Source organism: Panthera uncia, chromosome A2, assembly GCF_023721935.1.
Source record: "Panthera uncia isolate 11264 chromosome A2, Puncia_PCG_1.0, whole genome shotgun sequence".
In the NCBI taxonomy this organism is placed as follows: domain Eukaryota; kingdom Metazoa; phylum Chordata; class Mammalia; order Carnivora; family Felidae; genus Panthera; species Panthera uncia.
Window position 1 is genome coordinate 79007917 of NC_064816.1, and position 19520 is coordinate 79027436.

Sequence of the window (19520 nt, forward strand, 5' to 3'; positions counted from 1 at the left end):
AATTCCTTCTTGGCCATTGGCTCCGGACCCCCACCGGCCCTCCAAAACCACATCAGATGTGCAAATATCTCTTCAAGATCCCATTTTCAATACTTTTGGATATATATACCCAGAAGTAAGATTGCTGGGTCATATGGTAGTTCTGTTTTTAATTTTATTGAGGAATCTCCACACCATTTTCCATAGTGGCGGCACATTTTACATTCCCACCAACAGAATGAGGGTTCTAATTTTTCTACCTTTTTGCCAACGCTTACTCTTTTCCTTTCTTTTTCATAGTGGCCATCAGACAGGTGTGAGGTGATATTGCATTGTGGTTTTGATTTGCATTCCCCTGCTGATGAGTGATGTTAAGCATCTTACCATATGCTCGTGGGCCATTTGTACATCTCTGTAGCCCAACCATAGTAGCACCAGGGGTTTCTAGCTAGAGGTTGTAGGTGCCCTATGGCTTTGGCTGTAGAAAGACTGGGACTCAATTTTACTGTATTTGACATTCTGAAGGCAACCAACAATCACTTACAAGCTGAGTAAGCAGTGAGATTTTTTTGGTGTGGACATCCCCTGATATTTCACTTTGAAAACAAGCTACTGTATTGATTGCTGTGTGCCCAGGGATAATAAGCTATTGATGGAAATAATGGGAAAGGCCAACTGAACAGATGTATTTCACTTGGAAAAGATAATTTTTCTCCCTTCTGGCATTTTATATGAAAAAAAGGGGGTATCTTGAATATAGAAAGAGATATTAAGAATTCCTGCTACTTGCTTTCTCTGTTAGTGACTTTTCAAAATGAATGAGAAAATGACCCAATTTATTTTTTGAAGGCCCTATGTTAACAAGAGACAGTCTTTCTCCAGAAAAATCCAGTGTATGAAAACAACTCCAAGTACTCTTATAAAAGATGACTGTGTCCATATGTTAATGTTGGGGTTATGAGGGACAGTGGCCACTGTGTCACTGCCTACCTGTCACAAGGTAGCAGGGAGGCGATACAGAGCCTGGAGCAGGCAATGAGGAAAATTCTGTATTCTTATTCTCTTCTCCTTTCGTGGCCTTCCTCTCACCCCCAATTTTCTGTGCTCTTCCCTGGGGACTCCCACTGCCCTTTGGGTTTCACATGCTAGAGATGCACTATCCTGATGCAATTGCTTGTTATGAATCACTATTTGAATCTCTTAAAAATCCCACATGCCTCCCCCACTCCTCAGATTAGTTCACTCATATTACTTTCAATGCTAGTACTTGAAGATGCCATGTAACAGGACCCTGTCATTGTGCAGATAAGAAAACTGAGGCCCTGAGAAGTTAAGTAATTCTTGAAAGCTCACCTGTCTTGTTAATGGCATCATTTCTGAATTTTCCTATTTCTTTTTCCTCACAGCTGCTCTTCCATCTTCCCAAATACTTAGGCTCCTAACTTGGGATGACTTTTGAAGCCTCCCCAGTTCTTATTCCCTTTATGCTATCAGTCACCAAGTCTTAATGATTCTTCTTTCAAGGTTCTTTATATTGTCAACCCTCCTATATTTCATTTCAACTGTTTTCAGCACCTCATTGACCCATTCCTGCATTTCTAAGTTACTGTGATAGCCTCTTTATCTGATTTACTTTCTTATCTGGTCCACCAGTGATTCACAACTCTGGCTGCTCATTGTGTTGACCAGGGACACACTTAAAAAAAATTACATCGTACCTGAGCCTGTACTCCCACCCACGGCCATCATTCCTCACCTTCATGGGTTAATTGGTCTGAGGAGAAGCCTCTACTGGTAATTTTTAAATACAAGTTCCCCAGTTGTTTCTAATAGGTAGCCATGAGTTTGAAAAGTATTTTCAAAAAAAAAAAAAAAAGAAAGAAAGAAAGAAAAAAGAAAAAGAAAACCTTTTCCAAAAATGTTCCCCACCACCCCTAAGATACTTCTTTGGTCCCCTCAGTGTGATGCTCAAGAATCTTCTGTGCCTCCTCATTGCCACTGGTTTATAGATATTGGCGTCTTCTACACATTCACAATTCTTGCACTTCTACTCCCTCTGCTTTTCAGAAGGTTACCCTGTACTCTCCTCGTTTGTGATGTGGGAAACAAAGGCAAGCTGAGGACAAAGCATATTCTAACAGCCACCTCCACCCCCACCAAGGTGAGATATGTGACATTCCTCATGCACTCCTGGCTGCCCAAGAACAAAGGAAAAGGAAAAACAAATGGTTAACTGATAGACTCATGTCCCACAGGACTGTGTTCTCTTATCAGTTTGTAACTATCTAGATAATTTACAAGAAAAAAAAAAAAAAAAACTTCTATCAATAGTTAGGCCTCCAGGATCCTATAAGTCTACTTTAGCAAATGAAAGTCCTTTTGAGGGGCACCTGGGTGGCTCAGTCAGTTGAGCATCCTACTCTTGGTTTTGGCTCAGGTCATGATCTCAGGGCTTCATGGGTTTGAACCCGGCATCGGGCCCTGCGCTGGCAGTGTGGAGCCTGCTTGGGATTCTCTCTCTCCTTCTCTCTCTCTGCCCCTCCCCCACTCATGCTGTCTCTGTCTCTCTCAAAATAAATAAACTTAAAAAAAAAAGTCCTTTTGAAAACTTCCCCTAGTCTTTACCTCCCCCAACTCCCGAGTATATAATCAAACACTCCTCACAACCCCAGTGCAGCTCTTTCTGCCCATGAGTCCTGTCCCTGTGCTTTAATAAAACCACCATTTTGCACTGAAGACATCTCAAGGATTCCTTCTTAGCTGTTGGCTAGAACCCCAACACTTCAAAGCACATCAGTTTGCTTCTTAGCATCAAAATCATCTCCTACAGTTTCTATTTGTAGTGTCCTTTGCCCTCCACTCTGTTCATCCCAAATCTTCTGGTTCTTCAAGGGTTATCTCAAGACTGGCTTCCTTCAAGGATCCCTTCTGACTATTCTGGTCATTATTCCCCCTCCCCCCCACCCCCCGCCCCGTCTCAAACTCCCTTGTCATTTGGGTTTGCATTGTCTTGTATTTGTTCCAGAGAGTATTTTCAGCTATCCCATGAGATAGAGAACTCCTGGAGGTGAGGGAGGGACAATGCCACATTTTTTTTCTCTGTAGCCCCAACAGCATCAAACAATGTCTGATGCATATCATAAAATAAATCAATTTGGTTGAAAAAAATAGATCCAGGAGACTAGACAAAGAGCTAGAGAATTTTCCAGAGTGGCTCCCTTTTTACAGGAAGGTAGGTACATGATCCCACACAGACCTTACATTAGCTTTTGTTTCACAGTTTTTTTTTGTTTACACAGCTTTTGTTTCAACTTTCCCATAGGAGACAATTATACATGGCACTTCCATAGCAAAGAAGCAACTCTGGCATGTTAAGCTACAATTTGTAATGCCAACATAGGGCAGAACTACAGTTTGAGAGAAAACACCTTACAGAAACATTATAACTTAGATTAACCAAAAATAATTGCCTGGAACATTCAATCAGCCAGATTTCCTCCACTCCACTCTTAACAGAGAATTAACTCCGTGCTTAACTCCACTCTTGTTTTCTATAAGAAAATAGACAAGCGGGAATTTATGAAAACAACAACCAAAGTGCTACTTCTGGTTTAGGTTGAGACAGTCAGTGGAAAGTTGGGACACCATCCTATGCCTTCTGCAACCATCTACAAAAGCTTACATTGAGATCTGCTGTCAGAATAATGACTTTGTGATACTGCGAGACTTACAGTCATTCATGCACTCACTTGTTCACTCTATAAAGCACCATATTAATAATCCAGGGTGATGAGCAGTATTTGAATTCCAGAAAGGGGAGGAAGTAGGTGGATATTGATAATTATGTTGCAAAACAGAGAGTAAGAGGGAACAGGGGAGATATAAAGGGCTATGGGATTTCAGAGGACTGGGATGTTACTTCTGATTGGTGGACACGGGGAAGGATTCATGGAGGGGGCAGCCTTTGATGTGGTTCTTAAAGGAGGACATGATTTGGAAAAAGGGTTTCTCAAACATGGGATCAGCATGTGCCCACCCATGAAGGTGGGAATATAGGGCAATGGCAAATACTCCAGTGTAGCTGGGGCACAGATAGGAAATAGGATATTGTGGGAGATAAGAGACAAGACTGATCTGGATGGGGCCAAACCAGGGATGGTTCTGGCCCTAATTTAAGGGTGTCTGTGTGTGTGTGTGTGTGTGTGTGTGTGTGTTTGTGGAAAAGGTCTTTGGGCGGGGTGGGGGGGGGAGTCCTTAAGGACAACCAATTGCTCTATTGCTCTGGTATCAATGAGCTGGGAAGATTGGCCAGAGCAATACAGAAAACAGGTAGGCTATTTAACCTTGTGGAGTGGCCCTAAACAATAGGAATGGAGAGAAAGCCATTGTGAGAAATGAGAGACATAAAATCACTCCCTCTTGGGAACTCTTTATACATATAGGGAAGGCAGTCAAGATGGTTTTGAGGTGGGTGATGAGGAGGATTGATGATCCCTTAATTAATAAGTGATTCAAGAGGAGGAGTATTTTTAGGAGGAAAGATCATAAATATAATTTTGAATACACAAATGTGGGGTATCTGGCTAGAAATGTCTAGCAGGCAGTGGGAAATCTCAGGGTGGAGCTGTGGAATGAAGCCAGACATGACAAAACAGAAATGAGTCATCTGCACAGTCTTGACAGGTGGAACCCTGGGGGAGAGTGAGATCCTGAGGGAAAATCTGGGGAGGGGCCTTGCTGGATGGGAAGAGTGTTGAAGGACACCCTGGAGAGGCAATCAGAGCAGCAAGAGAAAATCCAGCTAATATACTGATCAGTAGTGTTAACTACTCCAGGGAGTCCCAGGGGAATAAAGGATTGAATTAGTCATTGGACTTCATTACCATGGTAAGACTGGTGATCACTGAGGGGACACTTTCATTGGAAACTTGATGATGGAATCCAGATTTCAAAGGGCAAATGTGTCCCTGGAAAGGGGAATTAAGCAGATCATGCTTGTTTTCAAAATGTTTTGTACATCAATCCAGGAATGTAATACATTTGAGAGTGACTTTAATGAGTGCCAGTACAGAGTATTTTTTTTAAGTAGGCTTCACCCTCAGCATAGAGCCCAACACAGGGCTTGAACTCACAACCCTAAAATTAAGATGTGAGCTGAGATCAAGGGTCAGATGCTTAACCGGCTGAGGCACCCAGGCGCCCAAAGAATATTTTTTTGTGAACAGTGAGCACCATGTTTTCCTTAAACATGCTCTATATACATAGTTCCCTTAGGGGAGAAATGGTGTCATTCATCTTTGTGCCCTGCCTATCCCTGCCCTCTGAAAAAACAAACCAGACAAACCAGGCCTTAAACCCATGACTGGATCTAAGTAGGAGCTCTAGTTATTTGCCATCTCACTCGTGGATTCCCATTGTGGCCCAGAATGTGGGGAACCCTGTGGGGAAGTCCCGTGGTGAGGTCCATGGAGAGTAGTGCATGAAGGCGTTTCCTACCCACAACCCTCAAAATCACTACCATTTATTGAATGCTATGCACCCAGCATTGTGTTAAACCAGGCAGTAAAGTGGATTCTAGTCCCTGCCTCCTCCTCCTCCTTCTGCTTCCCACTCCTTTCCTAACCCTGCTCCCAGCCCATCTTGGGGCAGAGCAACCACTTTTTCATCAAGAAAATGGGTCATTCTCCCTGTAGCTTTCCTGAAACCCTCTCTCTGGCTCCCACCACTCTTCTCTTTGGTTCTCTTCTTGCTTTTTGGATTGTCCTCTCCTGATCTCTTACTTACCACATGGATGTGACCATGTCCCATGGACTCTCCTCTGTACACAGAGAGGCCTCTGAGAGAGGCCCATTTGCGGCCCTCACTGTCCTCTTAGGGACTCCCCCAGTGCTCCGGCCCTTGAGTGCCTTATCCAACTACCCTGTTGGTAAGAGTCCTCTGGGCATCCAGAATTCAGCAAGTCCAAAATTAACCTCGTTATCTTTCTTTTTAAATTTCCTCCTTCACCTGTAGGTGTCATCTTCCAGTGAGCCCTGGGCCACAAGCCTCCTCCCTGAGCCCCTTCTTTCATATTCATCGTTCACCAGTTTTGTTACTTCCATCAACGGAATGGCTGGAGTATCTCCAGAATCTATTCACAATGTGCTATTTCCACTATCACTCCCCCAAGTCTGGTCTTCTTATCATGTGTTTCAACCTCCACAATAGCATTTTAACTGTCTCCAGTTTCTTATAAAATCCAGTATCGAAGAATATTTCCAAATACGGATATTTTCGCCATTTCATTCAAACAATTTTTCAGTGACATCTGATTATATAAAATCCAAATTCCTCTGCTTGGCATACAAGGCCCTTTCTCATTGAACCCACCTTTGTGTTCTTTTATTTAGGGCCCCCCTTTCTCATTTAGCCTATGTGATAGCTGTTCTCAACATGACTCCCTGACTTCGGTCAAACTGTTTCCTTTGCCTGGAACAGCCTTACGTCTTGCCCACACTGGTGAAATCATACTTGTCACTCAGGTCCCGGCTAAAATGTAAAGTAGAACCTTCTATGACTCTGCTAAGCAGATTTAGTATATTGCCTTCTTTGAACTCTTATCACTCCTTTGCCAATACTACTCATACTTGCCCCTCTGCCTGGTTTTCTCCCTGTCACTCCTACTTACTTGTGAATGCATATAGGCAGAGGCTCTCTTATTAATCTTTACATCCCAGCATTGAGTAAGAGCCTGACAGATGTTGGTGAGACTGGACAGAAACCACAAAGAGCCTTCTTGTGTTTTTGTTTTTGGCTGGTGACACTGGTTAATTGGTTGATTCAGGTCTCCTCACCTCCATGGATTACAGACTAGGTAAAGTAAATTAAATGGTAAGCATATACCTTTCTTTTGTCAGAAACACAAATCTATACCTATTTAAACCATAGTCAATGGACTGGACTTCCCTATAATTGTTCCATGGCTTTACGCCTTTTCCAGTAAATTGGAGCTTTCTCCTTTATGCTCTGACTCAGGCTTCCCCGATCATAACATCCTTGAGAGACAGACACTTTAGAGAAATGATACATTTAAAACATCTGTTTTTTAAGACATCCTCAAAGAATAATTGCAATTGTGTGTGTGTGTGTGTGTGTGTGTGTAATACTTATATGGGCATAAAAGTATTTGGTAAGGAATTGTTTAGCATTAGGCCAAATAACTCACTTAGTGAGTAAATATTATCTTTCACGTTAGAGTTATACCAATCCCAATGGCAATCTGCAGGGTCCTTAACAGTTGGAAAATATGTTTCAGGAAAAATTCAGAGAGCTAGCTTAAAAGACTTTGGTGGAGAGATGCTTAACCATCGCTGTGACAGTGTCAGTGGGGTCACATCAAGCCTGAATTGAGAAACGTGTCAGTCTGATTCATGCTTCCATGCCTAACCATGGGGACTGAGCATGGTATCAATTTCTGCCGAAAAGTCAAACTGATGTTTTAAAATTCCAGTCCTACCTATTAAAATGTGGCAGTAGCCACCTGCCCATTGAAGGATTTCACAGTGGAAACGTGGGCCACCCTCGGGGTGTGTTTGAGGGGTGAAAAGTTGCTTGAACCCTATTTGCAAGGCTATCATCTATATTCTGCTTTATTTATGTATGGGATTTTTTTCCCCTTAAGCCTTTTTCCAAGTGCTGGCTCAAATACAGCCAACACTTAAGAATATTCATTTTGAAATAGTGGTGAATCATGTTCAGATACAAAGTTATGCCTACTTTTTAAAAAGTCACAACTATCCCCCCCCCCCCCAAATTTGGTGTATCTTTGAGCACAAGGAAGGAAAGTGAGAAGCTCCAGTCCTGTGTGGACAGCGACCACAGGGTGGGTGAGGGACATACCGTGATGCCAGGGGATGTTCAGAGATCCTAGGGCTAGAATGTTTGGCAATGCGGCTCTCCTTCTGTCTGGTGCCAAAGGGGTGCCCTGGGTTAGAGCTGTCTGAACTTGGGTTGGGGGGAAACCAATTTGATCATTTGCATCGAAGCCTGGGGAGGATTTTTGGAAGTGTGTGGAGCAGAACTCTGCCAGTGCGGTCTGCCGTACCCTCCCTCCCTTTCCTTCCTTCTGGGGCCATTCTGGACCAGACCCCTGGAATTTGGTGCATCTCAAGTTTTCAGGAACCCACAAATTCTATCCTTATAAGGATAGCATATCCTTATAAGGATAATGTAAGGTCTCAGCTACATGTATTTTCTAGAGCTCTAGCAGTAATTAGACAAGCTACTATGAAAGAAAAAGCATTATACATCAGTTACAAACAATGCAAAACCAAAGCTCATTAGAGAAAGATAATATTCATGCAGATTTTACAAACCGTGTCTTTAGGGTGGCCCAATAAGTAGAAATATGGGGACCCATGCTTGTCACTTTTCATGCACATGGAGAGACTGGAAGGTACCATTCCTAAAGGAAGGGGAGGAACAGCCTAGGACCAATCATTAGAATTAACAGAACCAGTGACAAAGATATATTATTACTGTTAGAGTCAAGATTGCTTAGTATGTTTAGAGCAGCCGAATACAAATTATCTAGGCAGTAAGAATAAAGACTTTAAGTAGAGCTACCCCTGTCGAGCATGCAGCATGAAATTAGTGCAAGACTGAGCTACATGTGTATTCCAAAAGTAGATTTTTCTCAAAATATTGAGGGCATCCTGAGGCGCTTTTAGGGAGGCACAGATGTTAAAAATTTTTTGAAATGGTCATATCACAGTTTTTGTAGAATTGTCTCACAAAAATGGGATGTTTAGCGATAGCCGCTGTCATTTGAGAATCAGTCACAGTAATCAGTTCCAAACTATGAACAACTGAAAAAATGAAAACGTGGTGTGCCCATGTTTATATCTCTCTTTTTGCTAATAATCTCACATGTTCTTATAGCTTCCCTCACCTCTGACAATTTGTTTATTTATAGTCAAAGTGCACAGTTGACTTGCTGAGTGTAATTGTTTTCTGGAAAAAAATAAAGCAGGGAAAAGAAACGCAGCCCCACCCTGCCTGCTCTCCTCTGAGGTACTCACCTGTCCCAGGGCCATGCTATGAAGCTACCCTCTCGGTGGCTCTCTTGCTTTGTCTTTTTCTCAGCTCTTGGGCTACAGGTCTTTATCTACACGTAGATGGGTACTAGACACTCTAGAATATCCAAATCAATAGTCTCCAAGGGACAGGACCCAGGAGGTGCACCAACGGCCACCCCCCCACCCCCACCCCTTGCCCGCTACTGTGTTTTCTCAGCTCCGTGCAGCCCCGGGGGAAAGGAAGGTGAATGTGAGGTTAATGTGATCGGAACAACTTAAGCCGTGCAGCTCAGACATTTTGAGCCTGATGTACTCCTTGCTGGCATTACTGATGGTGTTCCCCATCTAAATACCTAACTTGCTCCAAACTGGGTGCTATGTCTGCATGGCTTCAGTATGCAGAATGGAACAGCGCTCCACGTAGATTTCTGATTATGCCACATGGAGTGCTTTTCACAGCATGGCGTGTGTCTGAGGGAAGGGAGACCAAGGGTGAGCACTAGCACCTTGAGGTTAAATGGAAAGCGGAACCTCTCTGTGGTAAGAAAACTAATGCTTAACTACGGATGTTAGAAATGGAAATTACATTTCAGGACTTATTAATTGAGTTTACCATTTAGCCCTGCCAAGATGCAAGTAATTTTGTACCAAAAGAATCAAGCTGTTTTAGTGTCACACAGAGAGAAGGCTCTCATCTTGTTTTAAATGTGACCTTTACTGGACTTGAAAGATACATGTGCGAGGAAACCTCATGGACAGAAGTTCAAAGAAAAAACCCAGAACATGGTTGAAATAAATTGCTGTGAAGGCTGGGGTAGAAATTGCAGTGAAATGTGAAAAATGGAGTTGTATGCTGGCATATTCAATGCACATGTTATGAGTGTGTATGTTCGGCCTTAACACCTAGGGTCCTGATGAGGCCAGAATCACTAGGTGTTACAGAGCACATGCTGAGAAAATCAGAGACCTTTGTTCAGTAGTGTAAAAGCAAGTTATTCTGTAAGCAAATGTCTGAGCCACATTATAGTTAACAGCTCTTTAGTCAGGACTAAGTGTGCATTCATTCTATGAAAAAAATAACAAGAACTGAGCCCAAATAGCACATTGAAAAATGTGTGTGATTCTCAAAGTTTAGAGATTTTGCTATAATTAGAGTGCATCATTCAAGCCTGGAGTAAGGCATTATAGAATTTCATCTTTGGTCCTGACTGAGGGAATTAAGTTAAAAAGAAATATTAAGAAGCCTTTATCAGGATAGGAACGTTGCCACAATCCTATCTTGGAGCAAGGCTGTATGCAGATTTCTCAAAAAACAAAAATCTGGCTTCATGGACTCATTATTTCTTCCATTAGAAATGAAAAGTTTAGAGGGCCTTAGTTAAAAAATGAAAGCTTGAAAGTGACTTGGAGACTCCACAGTTGCTGGTTATGGCAGTTGGCTGGACCTACCCAAGAGTTTGTCTTAAGGAACTGATATACTGCTTTGAGCACCTGGAGAGCAGAGTTTGGTTGGCTGACCGCTTCACAGGGATCAAAACCTTTTCTGTATCAGCCCTACTTTGAGACAAGAAAAAAATCAGACAGCGGGGAAAATGATTTTGGCATTTAGCACCCTCTTCCCAATGAGTGCAGCTGAGGGGTTAGAAGCTTATCTCGAATCAACTCTTGAACCCCAAGGTCAGCCTGTCCTCTGTGAGGAGGGTGGGAGCTGAGCTTGGATGGTCAAAAAAGGCCAGAGATGGAAAATGGGAGGACAATGGGAGGAAGATCTAGTCTCCTTTCTTTAAGTTGTAATGCTGTGAGTCTCAGGACAAAAACCATTTAGACTAGACGGTCTGCAGAGCGGGGGAGGCACACCTGACAGTGGGGACCAAGGAGAAGTAAAAACTCCTATGCGCCCGGCCTTTACAGCAGAGCCAGAGAAGATACACCCCGTAATCTTGGGAGCATGGCATTCCCTGAGATGGAGCTTTAAACATACAGAGTCCTGGGCCAGATCCACACATCATGTTCACGCGTGCATGTGCACACAGCTTGAAAACCAGGCTGCCCGCTTTCTTGTCTCTTAACTTTTATCCTTGCTCTCCCCTTCCCCCTCCGCTCCTTGTAAAAAACATTCTCTTAAATGTGTGACTTCCTGGGGATCCATGTTGATGTTCTTACGGCATTCAGTAGTGCTTTCTCTAAGAAAATTCCTTCTCCCTGGACTTTTGAGGAAGCAGTCCTCCGTGGGAGAGCCCAGCTTCATGCTGGGGGAAGGAAGGGAATGTTCTATCAGAGCCTAAACTCTGACTCTCCAGGATGGGTTACTGGAAGCGCTGGGATATTTAGGTTTTCTAAGATGCATGTGGCCAACAACTTACGTATTTGGAAAATGAGGGTGGTTGGACCTCAAAGGCCAAATTGGTTCTTCTTGGTAGATTTCTTGGGTACTATGTAGTCTAATATATTTTACCAGAGTCTTAAATGCCTAACAAGTGAGGACTTGGGGAAGGGGGTCATTTAGTATATCCTTAAAAGAGAAAAATGCACGTTGGAAATCATGTAAGGGTATCCAAAAAGAGCAAATATTCATTATAGTCCTTGGGCCCCAATAAAACAATGTGAAGAAATGAGATTTCATCCTTCTCCTAAAATCACTTAAAATAACAAATGAGTTTTTTGCTGAACAGTGGGGAAACGGAATCTCAAAGTTGTGTGTGTTTTTTAAGGAAGCTTTTGCCTCTGACTCCATGAAATGGGAACTTATTGGGAGCTTCACAGAGCATTTGCTGGGCTCACCTACATGCTGCAGAGAGCAGTCACGAGCCTTTTTAGGCAGGACGAACCCTGTCCTCTGTATGATGCGGCCCGGAGTTCTGCCGGACAGCCTGAGCTCTTCCCTGGGTCTGACTCAGTAGAGGTGTACTGGAGTGATTTGTGGAACCTCTCACGGAAAAGGAAGATACACTCAACCATGAATGTCAGAAGCTGAAATTAAATTTCAGAATTTATTATTGAAGCAAGCTGCCTTTTGCCCTATTAAAAATGCAGGTGAATTAGTGCAGAGCCTACTGAACGTGGTCTCTGAGGAAGAAGCCAAGACAATGGAGACTCTCTCCTTTTATCGTGGGGGGCACAGCAGCACACCCACAAACCCTCCGGTTATGAGGTCATAGTGCTCCAGGCTTCTTGGGGCTGACAGCCACAGGAGGGGAACATCGGTGATTAGCAAATTTGCCAGATGAAGTTTTGGTTTACTGACTTAGAATTTAGAATAATTCAGACAAGGTCTAAGCAGAAATTTACGTATACTCAGCGAGTCCTTTCTTCAGAAAATGTACAAAGCATTGGTATAAATATTACAAAGGCAATGTTTAACAAACTAAAGAAGCCAAGTGCTTTTCAAGGATCCTTAATACTCTAGAAGTATGTATTAAATCCCACAAATAATTAATAAAACCCACCTAAATTTTTTACTAGAGCAGATCTGTGAAGACCTTTTAATCAGTCACCAGTGATTCTGTTAGATTCTGTTAGAATCAGTGGTTACATATATCCTCATTCTTAGATTGTTAGCTCACCCAGGGCCAGGATCGTATCTTGTGTTCAGTGCCGGCAAAGTGCCTTGCACATCGTTAGTGCCCAGAAAAATCCTGATTTAGTTAAGGGAACAGTAATGATGTGAACTGATGATATTAATTACAAGATTTGTCTTGTATTAATATTTAGTAGGGGTATACTGTCTGCATTTATCTTCGTATGGTCAGAGGGACGAAAGCTCTTGCTGAACAAATAACTATAAAAAAGATAAGAGTATGCTTATAATGTTCACTTGTAATATATATTCTTGTCAATATATATTCTCTTTTTTTTTAATCTTTTATTGTAATCACCTAGTGCTCATCATGACAAGTGAAATCCTTAATCCCCATCACCTGCTTTAACCCATTGCCACCATGCCCACCTTCCCTCTGGTAACTGTCAGTTTCTTCTCTATATTTAAGAGTCTGTTTCTTGGTTTCTCTCTCTCTCTCTTTTATTTCCCGCTTTGTCATTTGTTTTGTTTCTTAAGTTCCACATGAGTGAAATCATTTGGTATTTGTCTTTCTCTGACTGACATATTTCACTTAGTATTATACTCGAGCTCCATCCATGTTGTTGCAAATGGCCAATGTATATTCTTGGAAAAAAAACCCCAAATAAACATTGCCTATTGCCATATAAGTAGAGACCAGTACTGCTTAATCTGGTGCTCTAATAAATTGTAAATCATGTGTATTTCCTGATGAAAGGCAGTACTATTTGGCCTATTCATTTCTTTAGCTATAGTTACTGACTCCTATCTTTTCTCTACTTCCTTAATGCAGTTTTATTGTGCTTACAAAATGAAAACAATTCCATTTACCAAAGACCTGTAATCAAGTCCAAACCCATTAAAGACATAATTCACTTTCAAAATTGAAGGGTAGGCAGAAGTCAAATTCAGATTGACTCTTTCTTTTTCCCTTTGCGTGGGCATTTGGTGTTCGTTGTCCCTGGGCCACCGATACTAAGAAAATTTCACTTCATCCTTCTGACCCTGCCTGGTCTCCTAAGACCACCCTCTCCATTTGCAACAGGACTCCCTTCACCTTGGTAGTCATAAAGACATGCTCTGTTGCCTCTTCAGAGAATAAACAGGCTAGACCACTAAGACTAGAAAGCATATTTCTCTTTTGTTTTATTTTGAATTTAATCAGATTTGAACAGCAAATATCACCAGGGGAAAGGCCCAAGTTGGTCCGAACTGGTTGATTTTTATTTCATCCAGTGGCACCTCTATTTACCCTGACCCTGGCTCTGTGGCTCAGCATCTAAATCAAGTAAGTGTTCACATCGATTCCTTGAATGCTAATGAAGGACACCTGTATTTCAAGGCAGGGAGCTAATTTGTATAATTTATTCCTGTGCAGCTTTCCAACCATGATACATGCTTTCTTCTCTCTTAACCTTTTAAGATTTAATTCAAATAGCAACAACCAGTGTCAAGGAGGGCATTACTTTGGAGGCATCATCTTCGGATTCTTTTTCTCAGTATGGTGGAGTGAAATTTCCTTATTCTTGCCAGTTGTTGAGATGTGTGTCAGGGGAGGGGGGAGCTCGCGCTTCCCGCGGAGTTTATAATCAACAAATTCTTATCCTGAGGACTAAAGTAGAGTTGAAGTATCCATCTCCTTCAAGGACTTAGCCATAAAAGCAACTTCTTCAAAGCCCTTATCGCTTGCTGACTCCCCCTGCAGCAGCTCGACAGCCTGTGTGCAGCTCCTACCTCCGCGGCCGCATTTACTGATTTATGCCTGTGACTTGGCTGGGGTGTCGTCTGCCGATTAGTCTTGCGGTAATTATGGATGGCATATTTGCAGCATATTTATTCCTCTCCTCAGCTCACTTGGATTCACACTGATTTTGTTTAGTCAACAATCTGACAGATTACCCTTGGTATTTTTTTTTTTTCCTTCAATTGTACCTGCGCTTATCTCTCTGTCACAGATCACCTTAGGAACTCAGAGCAAGAGTTCTGTATTTCTCTTGACTGAAATCAGCTTTTCCTTGACGTGGCCAAATGTCCAGATAAGGGTCTTGCTTCAGAGCTGTTGTGAATTCAGAATTCTGCAGGTTATCTGAGGGAGGGCTGGTAGATATCACTTAAAACCCTGCCACAGGCTGTTGGTTGTCGATCTACTCTTCAAAGTTCACTCTCCCAGGCTGGGTTAAATCCGCACACCTCCCTAGCAGGTTATGTATCCTACAGATTCTGATAACCCCCTTTAACTATCTTTAAGGATGAATTTTTGCTAAGTTTAGGATCTTAAAAGTCAAACAAAGGAAGCAAACACAGGATTAAGCTCATAGTTGATGGAAAATTCAGTGTTCCTGTGATGAGGGTGCCATTTGGACAAAGTGGATTATATTCTTGGTTATATCTACTGGCTAACTCAAGCATTTTCTTTCATTGTCCTTGTTTCTGTTATTCGGTTTTGTTACCTCCCCCATCTTGTGTTCAGACGTTGGACAAAAAATTCTGCTTCATGATATAGTCTACTTAACTGGTGATGAAGGAATTATGATGTTCCTTAGCTGTGAGCAGTCCTTTTATGCTGGGGTCATTTGTAAAATGACTGTGGCTGCTTCTTTGGCTTGCTCCTGGTACAGGAGTTCACATGACAGCCTTGAGACTGTTATCCTTAAAGGGACCTGCTTGCAAGGTTGGCCATTGGCTGGCCTCTGGGACTGTAACAGGTAAGTTGTCTCCTACACTAATATAAACGCTTCCCTAAATGATAAGGGTGTCTCATGGATAACCGTGCAAACAACACAATTTATGCTGAACACCTGCTTTTCTTATAGGAGTCTAGAATTTTGGTATGTGCTAGGCAGAGAGTGGTCTGCATGACCAGCACCCAGTATAAGCCCTGGGTGCCAAATCTTTAATGAATTGCTCTGGGTAACAGTATCACACCTTTATTGCTGAATTTTTATTGCTGGGGGAAGAGTGATCTCTGGGTGACCCAGAGAGAGAGAGAGAGAAACAATAAAGAAGCCTGTACCTAGATTCCTCCAGACTTTGCCTGTTTCTCCCCCTTATGATCCCACTGTGTATCCTTACTATGTCATTATGATAAATCTTACCTGTGAGTACAACTATATTCTGTGTCCCAGGAATCTTTCCAGCAGATTTTTGAATGTGTGTGTGGTCTTAGAGATGCCTGAAACACCCTCCTCATTAGTTGCTATGACTCCAGAAATATCACTTGATGGCATTATCCTCAAAGATCTGGTCTGATCCCTACCTTCTCGGTTTGTCATGCAAAACCAGGCATCTTTCAGCTTAGATTTTCCTGAAGTGCTAATGTTTACTTAGTTTGTGATTTTTCTTTTACTTCTCTAAAGGAGAAGATCTTGCTCTTCTCTATTAAATTGGTTACTCTGTGGGCGCCTGGGTGGTGAGGTCATGATCTCACAGTTTGTGAGTTCAAGTCTCACATCGGCCTTTGTGCTGAGGTGTGGGGAGCCCGCCTGTGATTCTATCTCTCCTTTTCTCTGCCCCTCCCCCACTTGTGTGTGTGTGTGTGTGTGTGTGTGTGTGTGTGTATGTGTGCGTGTGTGTGTGTGTGTGCGCTCTCTCTCTCTCTCAAAAATAAATAAATACAAAAAATTTAAATTGCTTATTTTGTGACATAATCTCGAAAGCTAATTTACAATCAAAATCTAGGTCATTCTAACATCAACAGTAGCTGACAAACTCTAACCATTGGCAAGTATGATTTAATGTTACATTTTAGGGGAATATATTTAGAAGAACTCTGCAGTACTTCTGGAGTTAACCATATTGACAATTGGTCCCTCTAAACTGTGTCCAGATGTTTGACAAACCCTGTTGGTTAATTTTAGAATTTAACCTTAACCATATATTTCCAGATGATGGATGAATTAATGAGATCATGGTGACATGATCCTGAATTTTTGTCTTGTTCAAAAACATGTTTTTATTTTTTCTTTAAAGATGCTTTGAGACAGCATCATACGTAGGCATTATAAGCTGAGTCATGCTGCCAGTTGGGCAGTGGTACTGTTGTAACTGCTCACCATAGACACTATAGTGTCTATAGCTCACTATAGACAAGCTGCTGAAAATGTGAACCAAATAGTGATTTTATAAAAGAAAAGAAAGCTCGGGATAGCCATGTTGTTCAGATTAACTTCTTAAAGTTTAATTTGTTAGTAAAATAAGAACAATATTAACTCTATGGAAATTCCTTGGTATAGATAATGGGTCTTGCCATGGAATGAAACATACCTTTGAAATAAGGTATTTTTTAGAAGTGATTAATTCACACAGGTCAGTTTGGTCTTATTGAATCATGTATTGCTCTGGAGTGCAAAAAGTTACCCTATTCCAAGAGTAAGAGTCTTTACAAAAGGATTAGTGCTGGTGCCATTTAACAGGATCAGGTCTGAGCTTGTTGCTAATACTCATATTTAAAAATATTTTATTAGATCCAAACATTAAGGATGGGACCTGGGATGAAATCTTTCCATGGGCACAGAGCCAGCCCTACAGAAACTTCTCAACGCTTTCTTTGAGTATTTGCCAGTCCTTTTGGGGTTTCAAGACCACGAAAACAAAATTTTTAAGGGCATTTGATTTCAGATATTTCAACTGAACTCAGGACTATACTGCCTGCTAACTAAGGAAGTGTTCAGCTCATTATTAGGTAACTTAGGCAAGTTACCCATAATTAAGGTAAGCATAATTTGAGAGGGAAAAGCGTTATTTAGAATTTGTGTGTGTGTGTGTGTGGGGGGTGGTAGGGGATGAATGGATGAAAATGAGAATCAATTTTTCTAGATCAACAATTTGAGCTAATTATGCAGACCATGGTTAAATCCCATTGCCCCCTGCGCCTGTTTTCACTGATATCTGTCCGTCTTTCTGTCACTCCCTGAGATTAATTACAGCCAGTTCAGGGTGTGATGCTTCTCATGTAATGACCACCCGGCAGTTTCTTAGTAAAACTGTCAGTGATGTCTTAAATGGGCTGCTGAAAAATAACACCATTAAAGACTTCTGAAGCCAAATCTAATGTACTTCAATTCCTTCCTGAAAAGCACAGAGATACACATTAGAGTGAATTTTTGAACTATCCCTAAATGCCAAGAAAATGCAATCACTGCATGAAGTTTACATTCTAATCTCCCCACCTGAAGATCTGTTCTTTTTTGTTCCCTGGTCCCAGTCACATACCCTACAGGGCAGTTGTGATTCATGAGCAATTTTAGGAAATAAGTGATAAATTACTGTGGACTCAAATGAACAGAAGACTATTAGTCAAATTGCAAAAGTTCTAACATATAAGTGGTGGCTGGATCTCCCTGCACGCTCAGAGATGCCCTGAAAGGTCCTCTATTTGCTATTTTAAACATCACTTAACCAAGGGAGCAAAAGAAAGAGTTCACACGCATATAAATCTTCGGCTTACATGTACATATGCATGTATATATCTATTGATAGCCAAGTCTATATTTAGGTAGAATTAGAGAACTGATACAGTTTTACAAATAAGCATAGGCATTTACAGTACACAGAAGAAACAGAAAACAGGTGAATCAAAACATGAAACGTACCATACTCCGGGACCTGCCCCGTCCCGCGCTTCAGCAGCAAACGGACCCTTCTTCCTCCCGACTTGATGAGCTCTATTGCTCTGGCGTGTGTCATGTCTCTTGTGCTTTCCCCATTGATTTCAATGATTTGATCTCCTACCTGTTAATTAAGGAAACATTAACTCAGCCAAGGATGGTTCTACTCACCTTGCATTTCCAACAGATTAGAAAAGCATCCCTTAAAGAATACTGGTTTCCAGAGAGCATCTGAACAATTTGATTGCAGCCCGCTGCTTCTCAGAAGCAGCTAATTCCTGGCTACATCTTGAATCTGACCACCAAACTTAATTTACCTTTACAGAAATTAAAATATCAGGCCATAAAGTTGGGGTGATATGTTACTTATTTTCAGTCAGTGTGGCAGAGGCTTTAATTAAACTTTTAGCATTTTTTTTTAAAATTAGGGAATATGTTTGAAGTCACAATTCCAAACAAACCTGGCACCTTTGCTTTGAAACAAGAAGTAAATATTTTAAGGCCTTTTCATTGAACACAGTGCCAGCTTTGGACTTAGTGCAGCATTTAATTCAGCATGCTGGATGAGATGATCGGTTTTTGGGCTTCTCTGAGAATTTTTATCATGCATCATTTAAATTCCCCTGGGTGCTATTGTGATATCGCCTTCTTTGTAAATATGGTTGGTTGATATTCAAGTTTGATGATGAGTTTTCCATCACAGTTGTTTGAATTAAAAATGAGATCTTCCATTCTCCACACATGACTAATGCCCTTGCTAAATCTTTGCCATGCTCGCAACTGATTGCCAGAACTGTTTGGTTAAATACCAGTCCCTCTTGAATTGTAAGAAATGCCCAGGCTTCATAAGCAATTCCCATTTAGCCTCTGTGAATAGTTAGATGGAATAAAAGAGGTTCAACCATGAGCACATCAGGTAACTCCCACAGTACCATTACTGTCAGGAACCTTTGAATTAAAATATATTTCATTTCAGTGGAAGTCACTTAAGATAAATTGGCCAGGGAAAGCACCATGAGTTGCTTTGCAAAAATGTTATTTTAGTTGGGTCCCTAAAAGCAGACCTCAACCTAAACTCTATAATGCAGACAGAATCGTGAATAAACTCTCCATAGCAGAGCATTATCAAGATGGGTGCCGGGCAAGAAGTGGAATAAAAAGTTGCCATCACAATGGCAAGACAGCACTAAAATAAGACCACTCCCCACCCCCAAAATGAGGGGAAAGAACAAACACATGTTTGTAGTAGCAAGAGAGTAATATCTCTGTTTAAAGAGGATTTTCTAGGGGTAAGGACTTCAGTGCAATGAAGGAAAAGACTTC

The 19520-nt window shown here is 41.6% G+C and overlaps 1 protein-coding gene across 1 annotated transcript in view; it reads right to left on the bottom strand.

Annotated features, from left to right (window-relative positions):
- Positions 1–19520, bottom strand: part of MAGI2 (membrane associated guanylate kinase, WW and PDZ domain containing 2) — a 1334434-nt gene that overhangs the window by 62022 nt on the left and 1252892 nt on the right. Inside the window, exon 22 of the mRNA XM_049642268.1 lies at positions 18183–18321. Within this exon, the coding sequence (XP_049498225.1) occupies positions 18183–18321 (139 nt within the window). The remainder of the gene's footprint in view (positions 1–18182; positions 18322–19520) is intronic.